The sequence below is a fragment of the Hetaerina americana genome, unplaced genomic scaffold (genome assembly GCF_022747635.1).
Source record: "Hetaerina americana unplaced genomic scaffold, ioHetAmer1.1.p SCAF_81, whole genome shotgun sequence".
In the NCBI taxonomy this organism is placed as follows: domain Eukaryota; kingdom Metazoa; phylum Arthropoda; class Insecta; order Odonata; family Calopterygidae; genus Hetaerina; species Hetaerina americana.
This window is the reverse complement of record NW_027287439.1, coordinates 1,265,260-1,291,127: the sequence shown is the minus strand read 5'-3', so window position 1 is coordinate 1,291,127 and position 25,868 is coordinate 1,265,260. Positions and strand designations below refer to the sequence as shown.

Genomic DNA, 25,868 nt, shown 5'->3' with positions numbered 1-25,868 from the left:
ATCGAACTGCGATCCTTGCGATAGTGACTGGTTTTCATTCCCGACCACCCTTAAATGTTTCACCGAGACAAATGCCAACCTATTAAAGTGCATATAAGAGCATAAGATTCATTGAATGTTTTCTATAATGTGGAAATATTTCCCGATTTCAAAAATGGATACGAGTCATGTGCTTAGTCATTCTGCGTTTTTCACAGATTACCTTAAGCATTTGTATCAAATAGATTATTATAATATTGCCGAGTTTCGTGGTAATACTATCAAAGTAGAATTTTAAATTGTCAAAGAAATGTTAAGTGGTAATAGTTAGAGAGAAAATGTCCGAAGGCCAATTCCATTCCCATTCAAATTCAAGAATTTATAAACCAATCTCTGACTTATAAGTGAAACTTAAAAATGTGCTCACATACTGCGGCCACTACATTCACACCTGGGAACGGCAAGCGTCCCAAACGAGCACATCGCAACCGGGTGCAGAAAATCCTACACTGATACCTTCAGAAGAGAGAAGTAATCCCATCGTTGACTCGGTAAATTTGAGCGGGAGACTCGATAACGTGGTTTCAACTTCGCCCAGAACGGAGTCCAGGCCCCTGACCCTCAACCTCCTCCTATGCCTTTGGGTTTGTCCCTCTTCACCTGCCACCGCTCCCCTTATTTCTCACTGCCACCCCATTGCCCCCCCCTCCGTAATATCGGAGCATATTAACCCAGGCTTCCCCTCCCTTCCTCTTCTCCCTCCCCGATTTCCTTCACACCTCCGATTCTTTCACTCTCCCGCTCATTGAATTGCTTGAGCCACTAAACTAATTCAAGGACCGCACGCGTGAACAGTGGAAACCGTATATTTTCTCTCACACCCCACACATACAGATATATATATATATATATATATATATATATATATATATATATATATATATATATATATATATATGTGTATATATATATATATATATATATATGTATGTGTGTGTGGGGGGGGGGAATGAAAAAAGTATTCATGTATATAATAGATATGCATATATATACATATTTTTTTCACCCCAAATATATTCATTCTCCCTCCCAACCCATTTCACCTCTCTCCGATCTCGCCCTCCTCCCCTTTCCCGCCACTCCTTCGCCCCTCCCGGCCCCTACCCTAAAGGCGACCGTCCCCACAACCGAATCACTTTGCTCCGGCTTCTCTCAACCCATACCCGCTTCTACTCTTCCTCTCCGCCTCCGCGCGCCTTCCCCTCTCCCGCGCACCACCGCTCCCTTTCCCGCCCTTTATGATGCTGGGTGGTGGCGGAGAAATCGATCAAGCTGCTGCCTCAGTCGGTCCAAGGGCCCCCACAGGGAGCTTGGCTCTCTCCTACGCTCCTAACCCCCACCCCGCCCGCCTGGGGAGGAGGGTTGGCGGACGAGCAAAGAGGGGGTTGGTTGAGCAGTTGAGGGGAAAAAACCGTCCCCACACGGTGAGAGCACGGGGTTCGGAGGGATCCCTCTTCAGGCAGCTAAGCCACTCTCCCTCAAACCACTGCTGGAGGCCGATGAGACAGTGCGGTGGGCTTGGGACGTAGAGCAGTCAGGGAGAGAGGCATTGCGGGCGCACGTGCCGGGGTTTAATGCTGGTGTTCCGCGTGTCCCTCCGTAGGGTCTGCTCACGATGGGATGTTCGGCGAGCGACCGACCCGGAAGCCTCATAACGGTTGCTAGAAACTTCTACCTACGCAAGACAACCAGTACCTTATTCGGCAGCAATATTTAGGTGGAAGATTAGCCGAGCTAACAGTAAATCCACTAATCACAAAACAATAAATGACGCGAGGACTATCCTTCACTATGCGGCATTCCGAAGCGTGACTTTTGGATTGGTTGGCCATACCATATTCCCACGTGTAGTAATAAATGTATTTAAATGCTCAAGTGCAGCCATCTTTCCATTTATTCTAGTTTCATCTAGGCTATATTTGGGCAAGATGCAGCCAACATTCTTAGCCAATTTCTACCTGAGAAGCTTGCAGCCTAAGTTATATTCTTGTAAAATGGTGTTCATTAAAAGAGTTTTAAAAGTTACTCGATCTTAGGATTCACCCGAGAAAAATTTCAATGGAATTTTTTGCCGTACTTTCTACATCAATCAACCTTGAGTGCAACTAAACTCTTTATCGCAATGAGATGCAAAGTAAGAAGGCAGCAATCACAATTGTACACATTTTACTGATGACTAATGCAAAAGTAAAAATTTGTTGAATATATATATATATATATTATTTGTATATATAATATATTATATATATATATTATACATATAATATATACTTAATTAGTATATAATATGCTACATATCTTAACTTTCTACTGCATCTCCTAGTTACTTTCAACAAGAAGATGGTTGGATAAAAGTTTAATAAACCTTGAAAGAACTTCTGCCAGGATAGAAGACCCAAAATTAATAACAGAAGGGAAATAGTATTTTAATTTATTCCCTGGAAATGCTTTGGGAGGTGCATAAATCTTCACTTGATGAGAGAATTAAATTTGAATCCACCACCATGACTCTCCTTTAGAAAATATACAAGGAGGAACGTATATTAAACTCTGAATGTCAACACACTTAATATAATTTTTTATTTTCATCAAAACACTATAAGCCAAATTCTTATTTCTGAGCCCTTGACCTTTTTTTTATTTATAACTCGGAATCTACAATGAAAATACAAAAAATATTGAACTATGTGCAATTTTCGACAATATAACCATGCCACTTTTATCAATGTCACCATCTTGCTTTGTCCACCTATTGTTTAAAATCTTGATTATATATTGGAATATGGTCAGATAGACATTGGAAGATCTAGAGATAGGGATGGAAGCAGGAGAGACTTCATTAAATGAATTAGGTTAACAGGAGATTAATTTAGACAGTCGGACATTGAATGATTTACAATCACTGCTGGATAAATTAGATAATCAGAATAATAGGTATATTAATGAAAAGAACAATGTTTTTGAGGTTTTCAGAAAGATGAAGGCTAAGTTAAAATTTAAAATATGCGGTCATTAACTAAGACAGGTGGAACAGTTTACATGTCTTGTAGGTATTTAAGAGAAACATGGTCAAAACAATAAGGAAATTAGAAGAATTGCTTTAGGTAAAGAGGCTTTTGCAAGGAGGATGGTGTTGTTCACATGGATGTTGAGTGAGGATGTTAAGAAAAGATTAGTGAAAACTTGGATATGAAGCGTGGTTTTGCATGGAATGGAAACATGCTCATTGAAACAAGAAGATAGACAAAGATTTAGAGGCTTTTAAAATGTGGGTGTGGAGAAGGATGAAAAAGGAGAAATGGACATAAAGGAAAACAATTTAAGTACTAGGCATGGTGGGAGAGGAGAGAGGATTGTTGGCAGAGATCCAAAGGAGACAGGAAATTCTCATTCTTAATACAGAGCATTTTGATTGGCGATGGAGTGTTCAAGACTGTGATAGAGAGGAAGATGCAAGAATATGGTACGGATGTTGGGTGGAATGAAGTAAATATGTGGAATTGAAGAGATGCTTATTGTAGCATTGGATGACAGGCTGTGGAGTCAAGGAGAGGCAAATAAATGCATTGTTGTTCAGCACGTGGCTATCCATTCAGTAAATGATAATCCATAAATGGAAGGCAATTTAATGATAATAATTTAAATATGAAAAAGTAATAAATTTTACTTTAAAGTAAAAGGGGGACAGACATGCAATGAATTGCAATACATGAGTAGATGGGGTGTTGTGGAAATTTAAAATAATGATTATATTTACTTAGATAGCATTTTCTCTGAAAAATCTTAAGGTCAAGAAAGGAAGGCTAAGATATTTAATGTACATTAAAAGGGGACACTATATCCTGATTCTTCCATGCTTTTAGAAAAACACTTCAAAAGGTGTGAGGGTTGCCATTTCCAAAATTATTCATACTTATTAATCAATATGCCACCAATATGAATATGTTGCAAAATGTATCACAATTTAAATCTTTTCTTCCTATTTAGACTGTAGATCATATTATCATTACATAAAAGTCTTAGTAACACCTTAATAAGCTCTCACAATTTTTCTAATTAAACACAAATACATTTATCTCAAACCAATATTAAATAAGTAACCTGCAACAAGAGCGTAGGAAATTTTAGCCAGTACTCCGAACAAAGGGCTCCATTCTTTATTTCAATAAGTCATATAAAAATATAACTCAGTAAATCTAAGCCACCAGCAAATTGGTTAAGAATGTCAACGAAGACTAGTAATTCAAATTTAATAAACACTGTTTTGGTCAAAACTGTGGATGAAAACTGGATGAATGGAAGAGTTAAAACCAAAATGTGGGAAATTTTGTAACAATATGAATACATGTAAAAGAATATGAGAGAACTCGATTCCACTTTAATCTACCCTCACATAACGCCCCTTGATAATTTGAAGACTGTACTCAATGTAGTGAATAACTCAAATTGATGGAGAGAGAGAAAATACTTTCAACAAAATCACTATAATTTTGCCATTGTTTTACATCAGAAAATCAAGGTTGCTTCCGTAACTCGGTTTCACAAGGATGATTGGAAACCATGGCTGTTTGTTTACGTGGTAATTTTAAAAGTAATCTAATTTAGCAATCATAAACTGGAGTTGAGGGGTTAGCTGGAAGTCTTAGAGTAAGGCTGATTAGATGTACAACCAACCAACAATGGGTTAGATTATCATCTATACCAGATATAGAGGGAATCAGGCCATGCTCGTATAACATTAACAAGAAAAACTTATCTGGTTTACACTCCTTCAAAAGGACACACTAAAATTCCTGAATAAGGATAATACTTCCTTTAATGTTTTCTATGAACTAGAGTTAAAGAATATGAGAGCTATTTTTGAATAATAATTTAATGCATAAATGAATTAGAAAATTATATTCTGTGACAGTGTATGTTTGTGTCCCAAGCATTTAATGCTCTGAAACCTTAAAGCTAGGATTTGAGTTTACTTGTTCACTGTACATATACTGTTTTACATTGCATGGGAGTGAATAGCATGTTTTACGGTCTCAACATAAATTTGCATTATAACAACACAGATGACTAATTCTTATCAATGCTCTGCACCAAGAGACGAGATATTTTTTCCTTTATTTAATCAAGCAGTGATGAAAATATGCACACAATTGTACATGTTAAGTTCTCATGTGCATTTAAGTGTCCAACAGAAATAAAAATACATTGAGCTGAAACCTTGTTTAGTTACATGACTTTCAGTTAGAATGGGGCATATTTGTATAACATGCAAGCATCCCCATGCTTATTTTTAGGAAAATATATCTTTTGAATACCTCTACATGCTACAAATATAAATTTTAGACTTTCAAGCTCTACGCAAATTGAAAAATTAGAAACTGCTTTTACCAGGGGTACAAGTATGAAATGTGGATTTTTTGCAAAAAAATTTTCAGAAGAATGATAAAAAGAGCTTAATTTATAGCATTGCCACTAAGACATTCTTTCCCATCTTTTGCCGCAAACCAGTCATCAAGCCATTTTTTTCAAATCTTCCTGCAAACCAATGTGCTGCTCAGCAAGTACATGACCCATCAATGCAAACAAATGGTATTCAGGAGCAAAGACTGGTGAGTAAGCCACATAGGGTACAACTTCCCAACTGAGTGCTTCCAGCATATCGTGAACCGGTTTTACTATATGTGATAGATGTTTTACCATAGGTCTTGAAGAAAAATGACCTTGTGTCACCTCTTCTGGTATTTTTTTCAAGCAGCAAACAGTTTAAATTGAAAAATTATTGTTGGTAGCATTCAGGGTTAACCGTTTTACCAGGTTTTAACAGCTCGTAATAGACCACATCCTTCTGTTCCCACCCAACACAGAGAATTATCTTTCTGCCAAAGCGATTCAGTCTTGCGGTTGATGTGGATGGTGCACCTGGGTATATCCATGATTTTTTGCACTTGAGATTCTCAAAATAAATCCACTTTTCATCCCCAATAATGAAATGATTCAAAAACACTTCTTTTTGTATCGTGCGAGCAAAATTTCATGCAAGTTTTTGAGAGACAGATGGCGAGATGTGCCTCTCCATCTGCCTGCAGTTCAACTCATGTGATACCCATCTCTCATAGGCTATTGGGAAAAGCTTTTCGACTATTGCCCAATTGCTCTGCGAGTTGTTTTCATGAATCATCTTCGTGCATGCTTGCAATTCCACATATTTGCACCTTTTTGGCAGTTTTCCGCGTTCCTTTACTGCAATGTTGCCGTCACCACTTTCGAAATACCAAAACCATTGCTCACACTTATCTAGCAATGGAACATGTTCACCGTAAGTTTCTTGAAGTAATCGGTATGATTCAGCAGCAGTTTTCTTCCAATAAAAAAAAATTAATGCTGTCCACGAACGTTATTTGTTTGGAATAAATGACAACATATTGAACACAGCAGTGCAGCACAAGGCAAAAACTTTTTCAATTTATCAATAATGCACATCTGACACTGGTCAATGGCACAACAAAATGGCATTTGTGTCAAATCTTTTTACCACAAACTGCATAGGTGCACATCTGTTATCTGAAATCTGCATCTCACACCTGTACACCACCTATCTTACAAACATTTCCAATCTTCAACTCCCATGATATAAACTTCTTGGCATGTTGTCTTGTACATATCTTCCGGGATAATTAAGTTGAGAATTGCAAAATAAGAGAATTTTTAGTCTTGCTTTGACCTATAGCTAAAATTTAATTCACCATTATTTGTTACTACTAATGAAAGTGCAACTAGATTCATAAAGAATGACCCACACACTACATAATTTTTAACTTAAGATTGACCCAGGCACAGAGTGAAATTACATACCAAGGAAACACGTTTCAAAATATAGATTTTTTGACATCGATTACTTCGGTACTCTAAAAATAAGCACACCAAAATAATCTAATGCAATAATAGATATATCTACCAGCAAGAAATAGCACCAGGTATGTGGATAGGTATATGGGTGATAAGAACATGTAAGAAATAAAAGATGCCACAGATGTTTCATATTTATCATATAAATGTTGAAAATATAAAATTTCATAGCCAAAACGACACAAATATTTCAAGAGAAAATGTCTGAAAAGTAAAATTCTTTTAAACAAACTTACTGTTTGAAATCATAACCAATAAGTTTTACACTAAAAGACATCAAACCAAGGATATGTGTAGGCATCTGAATAATTACCAATCTTTTGAGGTATGCAGGTTTTGCAATTTACAATATATCCACAAATGTAACAAGCCAAACAATCCATTGGGTATTTTTAAACTGCTTCTATCGGTAGCAAAAGTCAAAATAAATTACACCACTGATTCACTGTGTAAGTGCACATATTCCATGTTGACGGAACTGGGGCCTTTTTGTTATTTATTTTTTTCAGCAATGAGCATTTTTTAACGAAATATTTTCATCATCATGTTTCACTCCTGCTCTAATTTTTCTATTTCGTCCACATCTGATGCATCTAAAAGTTGAATCTTCTTGCCTAAAATGATAATTAATTTACAAAATGAAAAAAATTACATAGAAATTGGAATAACAAATATGGACATTTATCAAAATAGCCTGTGTGTACATATATGAACTTCAAAGAACTTACAAAATACCCCAAATATTTTTCATCTAATGCGTCTGAATATTGAACTGGGGAGTTGCTTAGGGAATAACCTTGTAATGTATATTTTGCACAAATTACTAAGGAGTGATTCAACTGAATATGATAGAATAAAAATTAAATATGCATGCATTTAGATGGCATTGTTTCTAACTTTGACTGCCCTATATCTGGTTAAAATGTTTGTATTTCTTCTAACTCAAACTAAATCCTTAAAAAAAACTCGGCAGTTCACAAAAAATTATAAATACCCCTTTAAATTCACTGTGATGAAAACGTAGTCATGCATATCACAGAACTTATATGGAATTAAAGTTTCTTCATTCTAAGTTTCAATCATGAAGAAATTTCACCATAGGAGAGCCATTGGGTTTTTTGAAACTAACGTCAATATGAGTTCAAAACAAATTGGGCCCATATAAATTAAAATTTAGTCAATAAATAACACAATTATTGGCAAAAATTATGGCTTTCTTGTGATTTCACAGTTCTGAATTTTAGAGTAACCTGCAAAGTTTACCCTCTTCCGGTAAATTTTTCATGATTTTCTTAAAATCAAGCATTAGGGCCTATTGCGTATAGTGTTTGAAGCTGTTTCATCTACATTCATTGTCCTTGCTTCCTTACCAAAGTGCTGTTCAATTTGCCGAAGTAGTACCATGGAGCTATCCCCATCAACAAGATTGATAGCAAGGCCTGCTTTCCCAAAGCGCCCCGTTCTTCCAATTCGGTGGAGGTAGGTTTCACAATCAGCCTTACGAGTTAAATGGTCAACAGGGAGATCAAAATTTACAACAATGGTTACTTGCTCCACATCAATACCTGAAATTGAAGAAAATATTTTTAGGTGGGAACAATTTAGATTTATTGACCACAACTGTTAAGGGCTACATAAATATTTTTATGCTAATTGTAATTTTATAATTATAATATGCCAACATTATTAATCTTCCTACCTACATGAATAAACTTCAACTTTCCTCATAGAATATGCCCAGTGAAGAGAACATTCCTGGTCTTCCAATCCATACATGATTCTGCACATATTTTATGAGCAGAAGAATGGCTCTTTACAATGCAGGCACAAATACATTCTATGTTTCATAATTCCTAGCATTTGTTGACTTAACCAAGAACTATACAAAGCTAAATACATTCCATGTTACATAATTCCTAGCATTTCTTGACTTAACCAAGAACTATACAAAGTCTCAGGTATAGAAATTGAGCATAACACATTAGGATTTTTTCATACCATGTTTTCATACTTTTAATGATCTAGTTCAAGTTACTTGGAAAGTGTTTTTGCAAAAATTGTGAGTCTGCCAGGGCCGGCAATGATGCACGTCATGAATGCACTAAAAAGGATAGTGGAAGACCTATCTTAGCTTCCTTCCCCTTCCTCGTCACTAGCTTGAGGAATACCTAGAGGTCCTTTGATTTAGAGCTTAACAAAATGTACTCAAACACATCCTTACATTCTTCTTTCAGGGATGTCCTTGCGGATGGCACTTCGAAAGAAATGTGTGAATGTGACACTCATTGTATGTAAATACCCCACACATTCACTTGAATGACATAACCTCCAAATTATTTCTCCTCTTCATCTGGAGACCTTCCTATCTGCCTCCACTTCGCCTTAACAGGCCTGTGATAAATGAAATATCTGGGGCTTTCCCAACTAATATTCTTGGTGAACTCTTCTCTGGATTTCCGATGAGTAAATCTGCATTGCTGTCAACATTTCAAGTGACAACTCATCTATTGTTTCCAAAGTTGAACTAATTCAGCACTGAGAACAATGGACAAGTTGTCCCATGAAACATTGGTTGTAATGCAGGATTTAACCAATTGACCCAGAGCATTATTCAGCCAAGTTGCTACCCAAAAATACTTTCAATTTAAATGGTTTAATTGGCTAACTGAATCTCTTCAACAAGAACAACATCTTCTATAAACTAATCTTCCTTGGGTACACGCTTTTCTTCCAACCTGTTGGCAGAAATGGTTTTCCCTAACCAGTTACATATTTGCTCCAGGAGAATCCTGAAATAGAAAACACTTTCTCCTTTCTTCAGGGTAAAGATTTGGAGACTTGGGCCACAGGTTAGCTTTTGGCCTATTACCATTATGTTTACTAAGATGTTCAGAACAAAATTACCCCCAGACAAACTTCAGTCCTGCGGGCTAAAATATTGTCTGATACTATATCACATCATCAGGCACCTTGGGATATAACTGAAACTATTCATTGACTTCACAAGTTAATACTTTTTGTATGCATAATGTAACAATTGGTTAAATAAGGAAATAAGACGCCTTGGTGAAACTACGCCTTAGATTAGTATCTCCAATGCTCCTATGATCAGCATACTCACCTCTTGATAAAACATTTGTAGTAATGAGTACTTTCTCAAGTCCTTCCCTAAATCGATCCAACACTGCAATTCTCTGATCGACAGTCAAATCACCAGATAGTATAGCAACTGCATGGCCATCTTTAGACATTTTCTCCGATAACCAGCTAGCTGTTTTCCTTGTCTGTTAAAAAGAAAATATGATAATCAGCCACTGCACCATATAAATTTCAGGATTAGATTACCAACTCAATTTTCATGGCCACTATTGAATTCATAGCTGATATGCAGCCTTCAAATGGCTACAGTAAAAACCCATTAATATTAAGCTGACCAGACTGAAAATTTTACAGGAACAAGTTTTTGTTTGAAATATAAATAACCAAGGTTTGTATAAAATATGAAAAGCCACGGTTGTTTGCTGTATTTTCAAGTTGCTGTAATTGACTTCTGTTATAGTTATCAATCAGAAAATTAGTTTTTTGAGTTTGAAGATCAGGCTCACCTGAACTAAGCCTTAAGGCATAAGAAAGTTGTACAGCATCCAGTTGTATATCAGTTGTACAGCAGGAGGGGGGGAGGAGAGAGAGTTTCTCTTCCGGTCTCATAGTAACAAATGGATTTTACATGGGCTCGTCCAAGACCCATATAATTCATGTTATTTTTAGTGTAGACGACACCATTCACAAATAAAAAATAGTGAAACAAGCACTGGGATATTTTTAGCATTGGAATTATACAATTTTATGCAATCATGGAAAAAATATTCAGAAAAGATAGATATTGATCCGTTTCAATTTTCATCAATATCAATCATTTCTTGTATGTTGATAGTTTTCTTTAAAATCTTACAATGTTTCTCATGAAACATTGTAAGATTTTCTTTGAACAATTGCCATATTACTTACGTGGCAAAAAATCATGGCTTGTCCTATTGTTACAACACCATAAATGTTAGATATAGCAGCATACTTCTCCTCTTGAGTCTGGCACATTACATAGTATTGCTTTATGTTATCCAATGATTCTTCCTCCCTCTTGAGCCTAATAATTACAGGGTTTGAGACAATTGCTTCAGCGAACTCCATCACATCTTGCTCATATGTTGCCGAGAAAAACATCATTTGGCAACTGCGAGGCAAGCACCTGCAAAACATCATGTGTTAGTCATTATCTTCCACAAACATGGTATCAAAAATCAAACAGCATAAACCCAACAGAAAAATAAAGGCAGAGGACATTTGTTTCATTAGTGGGCCACACAAAATGATACAGTATAAAATAAGTAGCTACATTTGAACAACATTTTCCAGCACTGTATATAACCTGACATTCACTTTTGCAAACCATTATTATCTCTTGTATATTCTCATGCTTTGGAATTGAAAATCCATCACTGTACATACAGATGGATAATCAAAGTTTCATGGCGCCACTGTGTGCAATTATCTTTACTGAGTCCAATTTTTCTCTTGCTGATTTTTACCTTCATTATCTTACTGCTGACATTTATATCCATGCTCTGTGTACTCTAAATGAGCATCTCAACTCTAACAATAGAATATGGGTCAAGAGAATATAAAAATTGAAACTGAGGAATTCAAGAAAAAATATAGAATGGCTCTCCAAGAATTTTATTTTTCATGGAACTGACATAATAATTATTGCATACTTTTATTTGAAGATAAGTTTGATGGGTTAAAATCCCATATACTGATGCTTTTAAAAGAAATACATTGGAAGATCTTGTAAAAAGGAAAAGGTTTGAGTGAGAAAAATTGTGAAGATGACAATAGGGACCCATTGGTAAAGAAACAAAGACTTACAAAAAGACAAAATGTGCAGAAAATGAAAGCTGGTTCTGAAACTCAGGGGTAGTTAGTTGGGGCTCGACTATTACTTGGTAGCCTATTGTTTCAAGGCAGGTTTTTGGATGGACACAGACTGTGCACTTACACATTTTTAGTTGTTCCTAGCAACAGAAAACCTGACACTCAAAACTACCGTTAACTGTTCTTCAATTACACATCTTTTCCTACCCCTATCTCAATTGCATAACATTCTCCCCTCTTACACAATCTTTAGCATTCTGTCACCAATCAAAATACTCCACAAATCTTCTCTAACTTCTTTGGATTTCTATATGCAATTCTCTGTCCTTTCCCACCCTGCCACCTTTTTGTTTGATTTTTAATCAGTCCAATTTACCTTTTCAATCCTTATCCAAATGAACATTTCAAAATCCTACAATCTACACCTATACTCTTGCTTCAATGGCCAAGTTTTCAAGCCACATAAAACCATGCATCAAAAAATTTTTCCACTAGTCTTTTCTTAACCTACTAACATAACGCCCTTGTTTTGACATTTAATTCAGCCTACCTCCTCCATGAAAACCAGAGCCTTTTTTTCTGGCTACATTGATTTGCATCCCATACCTAGTACGCTGATTTTCTCATGTATGAAGCAATTACTATAGCTCCTTGTCTAACTGGCTAACTAAAGCTTGGTCTTCTGCAACCCTTATTGATTTAATGAATTCCCGACTGACTTTCATTCCTATCTCCCGTTCCTCTCACGTCATCCTCTACATACAAGTGAAAATCATGGGTGACACTGACATTCCTTCCTTACTGCTCTTCATCATCTGACACACAAACCTGATCAGTTTGACACATCAAAAAGTTGTGGACAAGCCACGGTATTAGTTGCAGACAGGCTTATCCCTCTATCTACTCCAGTTTTCAGGAGCACATTTATTAATTCTATTCAATATACTCCATCAAAAGCCTACTTAAAATCTAAAGAGCAAACAAATACATCCTGATGGTATTCTATGTCCCTTTCTATTAGTGATCACATATTATGGCATCATCCAACCTCTCTCCTGAACCAAACTGATCACCCCCAAGTATTCATTAGCCCTCACCTACATCCTTTTATTGATAACCCAAAGTATCAATTTTTCTGCATGTGAAATTAAACTTTTTGTCCTTTAGTCTTCCCATATGGTTGCATTTAGCTTTTTAGGGATATAAAGCAACAGTGACCTATTAAATACTCTTCCTTCTAGGTTTTCCTAAAACCTTAAATAGTAGTGGGAATGTTTTTACTCCCATGGCTTTATTTGATTTCAATTCCATTAATGCCCTTTCTATACTGCAATTAAAGCTGATCTAAGCTATCCCCATTTATGTCATGTTCTCTTTTTATTGGTCAAATTGTGGGCCCAATATATTCACTGTACACATCCACATAGATTCTTTCTATTTCTTGACTCTTTCTTGGCTCAATTAATGTTCCTGACCTATCTTTAATTGTGTGCAATGATTTTCCCTTCTTATCTCCTCATAGGTCTACCATTTCTGTGCAGTAGAACCATGGCAAACTCTTCCATGTCCTCAGACTGCCTTTCACCATGCCTTTTTTACCCTATTCTTTGTTTTACCTAATTCTGTGTATACATTCTTCCATTTCCTTCTCTTGCCTACCTTCTTCATTTTCTCATCAGCAATTCATGCTTTCCTTTCCCTTCTCCTTTTCACTGTTTCCATAGTTTTGTTTGCAGCTTTTCCATAACCCCTTGCTGGATATAATCTCATTTTCCTGCTATTAGCAGTAGTTTTTATGGGAGGCGACCAACAGCTAAGATCATTGGCATCATTAGGGATGGATGGGAAAGGAAGAATGGAGAGAAAACCAGTATAGGCATTAGCCAACTCTTGTCGAAAGGTGCCAAGGGGTCCGCAGTTTAATGTCCCACCCAATGGACATAGTACCCTAGGTACCCTCCACATAGCACCTCAAGTAGGGATCAGGATACTGCCTATCTCCCACTCCTCCATTTATTTTTTTATCTTTTCATTCTGGTTAATGCATATACATTCCATTTTCTCTCCCTTCTTCCCTATTTTATCCTCTTAAATCTAAAGTTACACTTCATCAGCCCTAAATTATGATCTGAATAGGCATCCGCTCCTTGAAAACTCTGAGAATTAATTATACTGGTCCAACATCTGTGTTTTCCCATAATATAGTCAGATAGATATATCTGATATCATTGTGAGTTCCTGGCTATTTTCTATGTATATATATATATATTATATACTATTGTGTTTAAATCAGGGATTTTTTATGATTAAACCTTATCTCCTGGAGAACTCTACTGCCTTCTCCCTGAGGTCATTCCTTGTTCCTAAATTGTAGTCCCCTACCTACATGACTGATTGTGTATCCGGCCTATTTCTTCTTCCATATTGTTTGCATGTAGTCATGAATTAGGACCAAATTCTTTGGTTCAGCTTTGGCTTCTACTAATAAATTCCTAACACTCACCTGTTCTGTTTACTACCCTGCCTCTTTCCTATTTGTCCAATGCTACTGCCATCCCTCACTGGCTCTCTTCCCTCCACATTTTACTATACATAATTATAGCTCCAATAATCCCTGTTTTCTTTAAAGCTCACTTTGTACAGCAGTAAAAATATATTTCTTCTCTCTATCTTCCACAATATATTTTCTAATATTATTGTCCTTGACATTATCCTAATATTCCAAGTCCCTATTCCAACTGGTTCAGTTTTCTTCTTTTCTGCTGCTGTCAGTTCCACTTTGAAAGGGTTAATAAAGAAAAGCATACCAAATTCCACATATTTTAAACAACAATTTTGAAGAGCAAGGGGCCACTGCCATTAATATCAAGTAATACATTACTCCAGTAAATTTCATTCATCAACATGTCAAGAGAATCAGTTGCTGCAATTTGACAAACAAGTTAGAGAACTCAAAACCATGGAAGAGACAACCACAGATAATAGTATGGGACATTTTCCAGATTATGTCTTCAGAACATAATACCACCACTTGCGCATGAAAAACACAAGGCGAGTTAAGGTCAAATCTAGCCCTTACTAAAATTAAACTCATGAAGCAAAAAATGGGCAATAATGCAGGAGATTTAGGGACAAAGAAAGAATATCAGACATTGGCTTCTCACATTACCAAATCAAGTGAAAGTACCCTAAAACTGAACATAGTCTAAGGTCATAGATAAATGTATAGTCATGCTTCAAGTTGAAATACAGTAGTGTAATTTCTGCACTTTTTTTATTGGACCATTTGAGTATGGTTTTAGGATAGAATGCATTTCACTTGTTAATGGGATTTTATCTTGAAAAATGGATATTAAGTACTTCCACAAGTTACATCTGAAACTTATGTTTGAAATCAATATTCAAATGCCATGGTCGCATAAGCATGGACACGAGGGCAATTATTTGGAGTAAATCAGTGAAATTATGACCTTTTAATAGACTGAATGCAAACTTCAATTGCAATATCTTTACTCCAAATGGGATACCTAACGCAATATGCCACTGAGATATGTGAGATTTTTGTGAAAGGAAGGCAAGTCACCTACCTACATTACACACATAAACAACTACATTATTTCTAAAAAAACTTCATGGAATTTAAAATGCATGACTTTCACATCCAAGACATGGTACAAATATCATACTATTGGAAAAAGGCAGTTTTTTTAATCATCAAACATTAATGTCAGAAAATTTTAATAGGTATGAAATAATTGCAACCCTAAAATTTGTAGAGAGGCTACTTTCCACTGAAAAGGCAATTATTTTTTAAGCCCACCTTGATCTAGGCCGCTGCATATCTTTTAGTGATTATGAACTTGTATTGCAGTTTTTCAGATTCAAAATTGAACAACTCTTCACTTTCCATAAGAACATGAAGTACTTTATATTTAAAGTAATGAACCACTCCATCTACATATATACACATTTCAATTAAAATATGCTGGTAGTAGGCCAAAAATGGAATTAAGAGTATTTCAATACCGGAAGTTTATAATGACTAAACACTTACTTGTGTATTCTAAAACTCTGATCTTGGTGGCCTTGAGTGGCGATCATTACATCAGCCTCATCTAACACGAAAACTGATATTTTCGAAAGATCAAAGAAATGGAGTTTCATTCCCCAGTCTTGAACTTTGCCCGGTGTACCAATTATGATGTGATCCGTTAGGTTTGTACCTCTTGGGACTGAAACAAAAGATAATGGATTATGCAAACACCCAGGCACGACGATAGACTTATACCATATCCTTTTGAATTTTTTTAAAAATACTTAAGGTTCTCTACTTAGTCTGAACATCTCAACAAAATACACATTTCCGAGTTAAGCATAGTTCATGCAACTCAAGCTCTTAAATACCTTCTTCTCCTCTAACAGCCAAACGTATCTTAATCTCAGGACAGTATTGAGCCATTTTACTGGCAACTTCACCAGTTTGTACAGCGAGTTCATAAGTGGGTGACAGACATAACACCTATGATTAAATGAAAAAAATATTCATGGAAAACAGAAAAATGTCACGTAACAGTATATGTATGCCTACATTGCAGTATACCCAAATAAAAACGTTCTTTAACTAACCTGTGGATAATTTTTGTTGGGATTTACTCGACTTAGCATAGCTAGGACAAATGCCGCAGTTTTCCCAGTTCCCGATTGTGATTGAGCAATCATATTTTGGGGCCTGAAATTGATGGATGAATTAGGTAAAATAAAACGCCAAAGAATGGCTTAACAAAGAGTTCATAAACATTCGGTTATCTTACGGATCGGCAAGTAGGGTAGGTAGCGCGGTTTCCTGAATCTTAGACGGGGAGTTGAACCCCATTGAGTACACTCCTTTTAAAAGTTCCGACTTCCTGAAAACAGCGCGAATATTATACATACATCAGAAATTTAGTACTTGCAACATTTGGAAAGCCATAACTTACAGATTTAAGGCCTCGAAAGATTTGATAGAATAGAGTGGAGAATTAGGATCCTTGCACTGTATGCTGACATCGTTTTTGTTTTCAACAAGGCCCTTTCTTATTATCTTCTGCAGAAGGGACCGCTCAGCTGGTGAGATTTCTTCGTCCTTCCCATCATCGGAGCTAGGTTGAGTTTTCGATATAACTACAGCTTCAATCTACAGTGAGTAATGAAGAAGAGTGTCGTGAGCAAATTGAGACGAGCTCTGAGAAATTTCAATAGAGTAACACAATCAAACCTTCTTAGCTAATTTCTCCTGCTCTTCAGCATTGCGAGCCCAGTCAACTTTGGCAGCCATGTGTCATTAACAAGAAGAGATAACTGATATGAAAAACCTTTGGACAACAGCGACAGCAGTTAACAGCAAAGTCATAAATTCTTAATTGTAGTCAGCAATCTGACGCGGTCGCGTGTCAAACTTCACGACCTGAATGTGGGGAAGATGTGCTTGATGTTTCCTTTCATTGCCGCTAGGGGTACTTGGTGTTGGTGAAGAACTCACAAGACTACTGGTATACAACTTCTATAGTGTCAGGGAAAGAACTTCTTGCCTGAGTTTAGGTCATTGGGAATTGCTTACGCCCTTTTATTAATTTAAATTGTGAATACATGGCATCACAAGCCACATTTCATAGAATTTATATTATTAAAAGACGACCTTATGCACATTTTACCATGATATAATTTTATACCGCTCCAGGACTCTTTATTTGTTTTTTAAAGCGTTTTTAAAAAATAATTTACTATCGGTCGATAGTTTCGATATTATTCATTTATTGGATTGGAGGCGGGAAGTATCTTTTTTGTAGCGCGCAATAAGACTTCAAGTTCGAGTCGCCTTGGTACCACGTTAAGTGGACTTTTGGATCCTGTGAATGAATTCAGCAATTTACTTATAGTATTTTCTATAATGAGGAAGTCATTTGCACCGTCCTTCCAGACTAGCAAAGCTCGTGTGGAAGGGAAATCATGTAGAGAAACTGTCTTCAATAGTTCATCAAATGAAAATGGTGCGTAAGTTGGTTTCATCATGTTTGTGGGTATTGCTCCATGTTTTTCAGTTCGATATTATCTTTTTTAAAGGAGCCACATGCAAGTCCGTTCGCAGTGCTGTTAGCATCCTTGATTTATTGAAAGAAAACAACGAATCTCGGAGCTTAAACGAACTTCCATGTCAACGATATCATTCGGGGAATGTTTCGCCTAATTTCGAAAATCATGCGTCCTCTGTTATCCACAGTAAAAAATCACTAAATATATCAAAAGACTCTGATGACGGGGAAAATTTTCAACCGTTACCATCTGATAATGTGGAGTCAAAAAAAAGGTGCCATTGAAACAGGAGCTTGTGGTTTACTTATGTCTATTAATTGTGCGTGCAGTGAATGCGACTAAATAAATAATTTTCAATTACTGTTTCAGGAAGTTCAGTGTTGTGTGGGGAAAACTTTCCAAGAAAAAACATAAAAAATGGGAAGGTGATGGAGTTGCCGAAATAGGATTGCATACTGTTATCTTGAAGGTTTGACTAAAATAAAATATGGAGAGAAATTTCTACAAGATCAATTAAACTTGTATGTGAACGAAATTTACGGTAGTTTTGCAAATGCATCTGCAATGATAGTTCGTTGTCAAACACATGCATTTCAACTATTGCATGATGTTTAAGGAATTTTAAATTATTATAAATAACATATACAAGCCCTTTGGCATATTTTTTGCATATATAGTTAAGTTTTGATCCTCAAATGATTCGATATTTTTTGCGTTATGGTATTTGTTTGAAAATGATTGTGATTGCCTAGGTTAGCGTGGTTGACCGTCATTGGTACGAAAGTACATACATTTTAGGATATTATTCGTGTCCTGGTGTGACGTCAGTTATTTTTGCTGTGGGAAGATGTTATTTTGCATGTTAACCTATTAAATGAAGCCACAATCTGGCAATACATTGCCCATTACCAATAGAGTGTATTACTTTTTTCGAGTTTGACTTTATGGAATTATTATTTTCTTCACTATGTAATATTAATATTGCCTGAATTGGAAACATCAGTGAATCTGAGATTTTTTCCAAAAAGGATTGTGATGGTAAGGTGCTTGGATCAACAAGAGGGGTAAAAACTGCGGAGTTGGAAGAAGGTAGCCGCCTAATTGTCGGAGGCAAAGAAATTGAGGTAATTGAAAAAATCGGAATCCTACCCTAAGTAAAGCTTCATAAATAGCTTTTAATGAAATTGTCCTGCCGATAATGATTCACAAATACCCAGGATATGGACTGGAGGCAAAGAAAAATTCTTGCGGGTAGGATTCAAGTGAGTGATCACCTAATTATGAGGTAGCAGCCAATAGTGCTACTTTTAAGGTCTCTACAAATCCACTTTTTTGATTTGGGCAAGCATTTCATAAAATGGCCTGCCATAGTAGGGTCTCCACTGAAACTTAAAATCTGTTAAATCAGAAGTTAAAAACTACATTATTACAACCACAAAACTTATTAAAATTTTAGCCAGCAAAAAAGGAACTATTTTAATGTTCTTATTTCTCTCAAAACCCTATATGGTATTATCGCTATGAAGTTCTACTACCACATTCATTGAGAGTATACTGTTTATTATAGCTCTTGTATACATTGGCATAAGAAAAATTAATGCAATCAGTTGCCATAAAAATGAATAAGATATTGTCCTAAGCTATTTTTCAATATAACAGAAGAAAGCTTGGTGTGGAAAACATCTGGCTTCATGGAAGCATCATATTATTTCCCATACCCATAACATTTAGCATTTATTCCTAACTGTAGACACTAATAGCAAGGATAATTTTCCTATCTGTCCTTCCAAATGAAATGAATTTATTTTTTTGCAGTTAATAGATGTTATACTCGATGATGACAAAGGGAATGAGGTGGAAGGAAAATTACCAAAGCCTGAAATTCCTACCGCTGTCACAAGGCCAGCCAAAAAGCCAAAGCTTATGATTTCAAAAACATTTATAGGTGTAAATGCAAATAGTCAGGAATCCCTAGTCATGCTTCCTCCACCTTCAGAGCATCAGGTAAGCTTCTTAGTTAATGTATTAAAAAGCATAACTAGCATTATCTTGAAACCTTGCTTGTTATATTATTTCATATCATTGCTCATAATCCTGAAAATTAATTTATACCTGTTACATCTGTTCTTTATGTCTGTGGTCTTGTGTGCATGAATAATTTTCTCTGTTTCCCTTTTTTCTAATTTCTTTAATTTTTTAAATAGCAATGAAATAGTAAAGCAGTGACTTTATCAAAAACTGCTTTTATGCCCCTTGGCAAAATTGTTGACCCACACATTGGTTTAGATTAATGTGTGAATAAAGTGGATAAGCTTAGTGCTTTTTCAGTAATTAATTTGTTTGTATTTTCTATGACCAAAATTTTGATGCCATTAGGCGAGTGCAGCCATGAAAAAATTTCAATCTATTTTGATGTGCATATCCATCTATTTAGCATTAAGTGGCCCTGGAAAGCTGATGTGATTGTATATTTAATTCAATTGACATAAAATAGGCATTTTCTTAAAATATATGTTCAAGGTATACTTTGGCTTTTAAAAATCCCAACTGCAAAAGGAAGATCCTGTGATAATATATTTTATTCTTTTGTTTTAAAAGGATTTTTTGTGTACATGAGGAAGTCCTTTCCTCTAATGTGTCAATGTCGCATCACGATGCATATCCTTGTTTGCACTCTATACCTGTGTCCAGATTCTCCCAGAAGTTGGGCCCTTTTGAGTGTGTGTTTCTTGAGTGCTTGTGTGTGTGATTGGTCTGTGTCAGTCACAAAGTGTGTGCTTGAGAATATCCTGGAATCTTTAATGGGGTCTCTCTCTGCAGCCTCGGTAAGGATTCCAGTCAGGACAGTGTGGGTGTGGCTGTGTGTGGTCCCTGACGCTGATTAATTTCCCGTAAACCACCACAGAGGGTATTCTGGTCGAGAGGTTGTGGTTGGTCCCTGGCGTGGTTCCTGTTAAACTAACACAACAATTGGTCTGACGAGAGTTTCTACTAATTATTATGGTCATTGAAGTTTCTTTCCCCCCCCCCCTCTTATTTTAACTGAGTGGCTGTAGACCTCATTATTTCTTGCTATTGTTAGTACTTGTTGAATAACTTCAGTTTTTTAGGAATAATAAATCTCTGGGGCCAGAAGTAAAACCAGCACTTGTACTGAAAGATTTGGCACTGGAAACGGCACTATTTCAATGAAACATTTTCATATTTTCTCATTTGAAGGTAAAGTGTTTGAAGACTGAAAAGTAGTCCATGTCATTCTGTCAGAAAATGCAAAAATAAGTAGAACCTCTGAAATTAATTGCTAATTTGTGAGCATTTAATTGTTGTGCTAATGTCAATTACCTCATAGATAATCAGGCTTTTTGCAAACACTCAATATGGGTTTTGTAAGAGCCTCGCGACTTAGGTTATTCATCAACCACATCAAGTCTGGAAAATAAAAACAATGAAGTTGAGACAACAACTTTGACTGTAAGAAAGCATTTGATCAAGTATGGCAGAATACATCATTGGATATTTGAACTGTAATTTAAGCATAGAATTAATTGCAATGAATTAGGTTCACAATTTTATTTTTGAGTCCAAACGAACAGTAATAATTGATGGATTTTGCTAAAGAAGCCTCTGGTGTCCTACTGGAAAGCGTGATCACATCCTACCTTTTTCTCATACACATCAATGACAATAATTGTAGTCACCAAATATATCTGATTATTCACTGTTAATATGGGCATCTACTGAGGTATAAATAGAAATCAGACTGTGAAACTCTTGCTAGAAACTTCAACAATAAATATATATATATATATATATATATATATATATATATATATATATACATATATATATATATATGTATAAGTGTTCTTTTATATGTGTCTATTCTTTTCTATTTGTGTTATGTTGTGTCAGCCAATTATTGTGCCGCTCGTATGAGTTTTTCCGTACAATCATCACATATATATATATATATATATATATATATATATATATATATTGTGCTTGGTGTAAGGAGTAGGATCTTCAATTAAATCAGAAAAAGTGCACTCGAATAAATTTCTGGAAAAGTAAGTCAATACATTGCCCTGCACCCATAGACTAGGAAAGGTAGGCATAAGAATATTGCCAAGTGAAATGAATACCTGGCTCTCAGAAAGCCTATCTGATCTAACTTGGGGTAATTGTGATAGAAATATCTACAGCACTAAATTAAAGAAACCTGGTTTCAAATGAATAACTGAATAGTGGGGAAATCTTTTGATCAAAATATTTATCAATTAGTGCTATTTTACATTAGTTAAGACCCAAAGTTGAATGTGCTTGGAGCGTTAGGCACCAGGCCTTGAAGGGCCTAACTTTGGAACTAGACAACAAAGAGAAAAGCTGCCCATTTTGTGAAGAATCAATATGGGCAAATGGATAATATCACATTTTTTATTAGATAACGTGGGTTGGGAGCCACTGAAAGGACAGAGATGACATGTACTACTTAAACTATTAGTTGATGTAAGTCATTCCAATTACATGCCTGAACTAGAGAGAATAATTCTTGTCCCACATTGCATTGCAAATCCAAATTGATCATCTGCTAAATTTTGGTTGATTTTTTCCTTTTATTCTGTTCTTTATTATGTCCAGTAGAATTTATGAAGTGTGTGAAAGGATGGAAATTGTTCTATAATTGGAACATTCTGTTGCGTTACCTTGCACAACAGAATGTTCCAATTTTAGAACAATTTCCATTCTCTTACACACTTCAAAAATTGCTATTGAATGTAATGAGAAACAATGAAAGGAAAAATCAACCAAAATTTAGCAGATAATCAATTTGGATACAGGACAGAAAGAGGAACCAGGAACGTTATATTAGCACACAACAGAATTTAGAGAGGAGGATGTAGATTAACTTTAAGACATATGTCGCCTTTATAGATTTAAAAAAATCATTTGAATAAGTTGACCGGAGACTACTATTGACAAAAAACAAACTTAATTGGGAAGATAGGAGAATGATTTTAAATTTGTACTCAAAACAAAGCCAAAATTGATATAAACGGGTGCAGGAAAGTAGCAAAAGTAAAAAAGAGTCATGAGAAAGGTTGTCCCTTATCTCCTAGCCTATTTAATGTTTTTGTCTAGGAAGCAATTACATAAATAAAAGACTGAACTAAAGGTATTAAAGTAAATGAAAGAAGAATTCACAGTATCCACTTTGCTAATGATATAGCATTAATTTCTAAAAAAGGCATGAATAAGATATTGAAGATACTATTCAAAGACCTAGTAGATTTGAAATTGAAAATAAACAAGTCCTAGATAATGGCAGTAGAAAAAGGAAAAGAAATTGTCAAAACTGACATAGAAATAGACAACCCTACCTGGGATCAGGTCAGGGAAATAGACAACCCCATCTGGGACTTATCCAATGAACATTATGATTTTTAAATATATTTAATAATGTAGTCATGTATATTTTTGCATGTTGCGGAAAATTAGCAGGCTAAATTGTGTTTTCATTGACTGCTCCAATAATAATTGACACACAGCCTTATTTACATTGAAGGTTTACATTGAAGCTGAGACATAATAGAAGGGAAAGTATTTTGTGGTAAAGATTTTTTATGCAACTGAAGGATTTTTCTGCGTATTATTATTTTATTATTGGCATGTTTTTTATTGAAAGTGGTCTTCTGGTCAAGGTAGACTTTTGATGCATACAAAGACTTAACTACCGCTACACTTCTAAGCTCACTTAATTATGCACCAAACACTTTAATACCCTACATTACAATAAACCATTCTTCAACTGCACATACTTTATCTGTTTACCTTCATTCCATGAAACATCAATCAACATTTTCCCTTCAATTAAATTTTCAACATTCCATTTCCTCTCAATTTTCTCGGCATCTATTTTTTTCCATCCTCGTTTAATATCTCCCAACAACCCTCTTGTCATTTCCTGCCATGTCTTAGGCTTAATTTGAATTTCTTTCCATCCATTTAATTCTTCCGTTCTCCTCAACATCACTCCTTAAAAGTTTCCAAGTTCCCTCTTTTCCCAAAAACCAAGGTTCAAAGCCACACAAAAGTACATTCCTTGTCAAAGTTTTTACTAATATTTTCTTTGCATCCTAGCTGAAGATCCTTGTCACCTATTGCTTCCTCTGCTTCATCTTTTTCATTGCCTTGAGCATTTTTTTTAGCTTTCATTTGTAAGCAAAGGACAGTTCTCATTTTCTTCTAATAAATTTCCTAAATAGGTGAACTTTCTCTAATGTACTGTGTAACGTAGCCTTCCTATTTCTTGAGAACCTTATTATTGTTGTCATCCTTGTCATGATTATCAATCTAAATGTCACATACTGGATTTCTAATGTGCTTAGCAGTAATTTTAATGTCTTTGCAAACTGGCCAAGTAAATTTTGATCAACCACAAATATAACTTACTTAATCAGTTCCCCACATACTTCATTCCTGTAGCTAGTCTTTCCCCTGTTTCTCCGAACACCTCCCATCCTGAGTCTCCATGTGCTACATGGGCTTCTCAGATATATATGAGTTTTGGGTTAGTCGCCTATTCCTCCAGTTTACTCCTATCTTTTGCATTAGTTCATAAATTGGACAAACCCTGTGAAGTGTATGAAGCCAACAAATGCACCCTGCTTGTATTTTATATTCCTTTCTGTTAGTGATCTCATTAAATCATTTATTTCCATTTATCTTTGAGCTGGTTCCCATTTGTGGTTATTTATTTTTTCTTTGCGCATGGTTGTTGTTTTTGCCATTGTATTGTAAGAAGAAGATAGGATAATGGTTGTTCTTGGAACTGAAAAGTTAAACTTTTGGTGGTAGAATGTGATGTTGAAGGTATTCACACTTTCTCTACTGTATTCATCAATTTACAACCATGAAAAGACTCATTAAAAAAGTTTTATCAACCGTAAATGTAAGCATCCTGTATTTCAAGAAAGTTCCGGGAAAAAAGGCCCTGCTGAGGTGAAGATCCAGAGCTGACCTGGAAATTTGACTTGATTAGGATCTTCAGGATGAACGGCTTAAGTCAGAACAATATTGTCAAAGAAAAGAACCACTATCCTCAACACCTGACAAGATGAGTAATGTCTTATCAGAATAAAAGGCATATGGTATCAGAGCAAAAGCACATTGTTTCGACAATAACATTTCAGATGGAATTAAGAAGTGGGGATTATTCTGTTTGATATCTGGGAGGAGGAGGACATCAAGCTGGGAATCCATGCCAGACTAATCCTTTGAGAGAACTATGATTTTGATGTGGTCACTGTGATGATAGCTTCCTGTGTCCTAACTTGTAGAAAGACTTGGAGTCTTGCACCTTGTGCACTATCTGAAAGTTATGTGCAAAGGGCAAAAAGAAACAGTGTGTTGATGAAGGGAAAGGGTCCTTGTAGTGCAGCAGTTGGGGATGATTCTTGAAGATCAACTCTTGCAAGTGAAGATCACATGGAAGGAGAAATTTTCAGATGCACCTGTAAGTGGGGGACTGCAGATGGATAGATGCCACTGTACAGGTAAATCTGAAGGAATCGCTGCTGGGACAAGTGTAGCCACCAAGGAATAAGGGTATTCTGATATTCTACCCTAGGAGAGTGGAAGGGAAAAAGGAGTAGTGAGTGGGTAGAAGTTGACACCAAGATGAGGCCGAGGAAGAAAAGATGGTAGTTCAGTGCGCAAGGAAGTCTTGCCGGGCAGCCAGTGAATAGAGCAGCAGGAAATGCCATACCAAAGGTTAATGTGGTGCTGGTAAATAAATCTGAGCTACACAGGATGGCAATAACATGAAATATGCAGAAGCAGTCGCCTGTCAGTCCTGAAATTCCATCAAAGGTCCAGATCCAAGATACACTGAGGCATGGATGGTACACAGTAAGATGGTTTAC

At 35.9% G+C, this 25,868-nt stretch overlaps 2 protein-coding genes across 2 annotated transcripts in view; one reads left to right on the top strand and one right to left on the bottom strand.

The window, feature by feature from the left end:
- Nucleotides 1-4,911: 4,911 nt before the first annotated feature.
- Nucleotides 4,912-17,581, bottom strand: LOC139698290 (DEAD-box helicase Dbp80-like). The gene is made up of 10 exons (XM_071597173.1): nucleotides 17,132-17,581; nucleotides 16,854-17,050; nucleotides 16,689-16,781; nucleotides 16,504-16,606; nucleotides 16,282-16,396; nucleotides 15,932-16,109; nucleotides 10,954-11,191; nucleotides 10,067-10,229; nucleotides 8,316-8,510; nucleotides 4,912-7,559 (listed from the first exon to the last, which is right to left on the bottom strand). Exons 1-10 carry the CDS (start codon nucleotides 17,189-17,191, stop codon nucleotides 7,495-7,497), a joined length of 1,407 nt encoding a protein of 468 aa, XP_071453274.1. The 5' UTR covers nucleotides 17,192-17,581; the 3' UTR covers nucleotides 4,912-7,494.
- Nucleotides 17,582-17,826: 245 nt separating this feature from the next.
- Nucleotides 17,827-25,868, top strand: part of LOC139698289 (DNA repair and recombination protein RAD54B-like) — a 29,322-nt gene continuing 21,280 nt past the window's right edge. Inside the window, exons 1-5 of the mRNA XM_071597172.1 lie at nucleotides 17,827-17,903; nucleotides 17,977-18,220; nucleotides 18,316-18,415; nucleotides 18,975-19,070; nucleotides 19,762-19,950. Coding sequence (XP_071453273.1) covers nucleotides 19,870-19,950 — 81 coding nt within the window. The 5' untranslated portion in view covers nucleotides 17,827-17,903; nucleotides 17,977-18,220; nucleotides 18,316-18,415; nucleotides 18,975-19,070; nucleotides 19,762-19,869. The remainder of the gene's footprint in view (nucleotides 17,904-17,976; nucleotides 18,221-18,315; nucleotides 18,416-18,974; nucleotides 19,071-19,761; nucleotides 19,951-25,868) is intronic.

Bases quoted from the DNA above. Each gene is read 5' to 3' on its own strand.
- LOC139698290 (XM_071597173.1), bottom strand. From the start codon at position 17,191: ATGGCTGCCAAAGTTGACTGGGCTCGCAATGCTGAAGAGCAGGAGAAA. The intron at 16,782-16,853 runs GTAAGTTATGGC...CGCTGTTTTCAG, and splicing joins TCTTTCGAGGCCTTAAATCT to GAAGTCGGAACTTTTAAAAG. The intron at 11,192-15,931 runs GTAAGTGTTTAG...GATGTTTTGCAG, and splicing joins CAGAGTTTTAGAATACACAA to GTGCTTGCCTCGCAGTTGCC.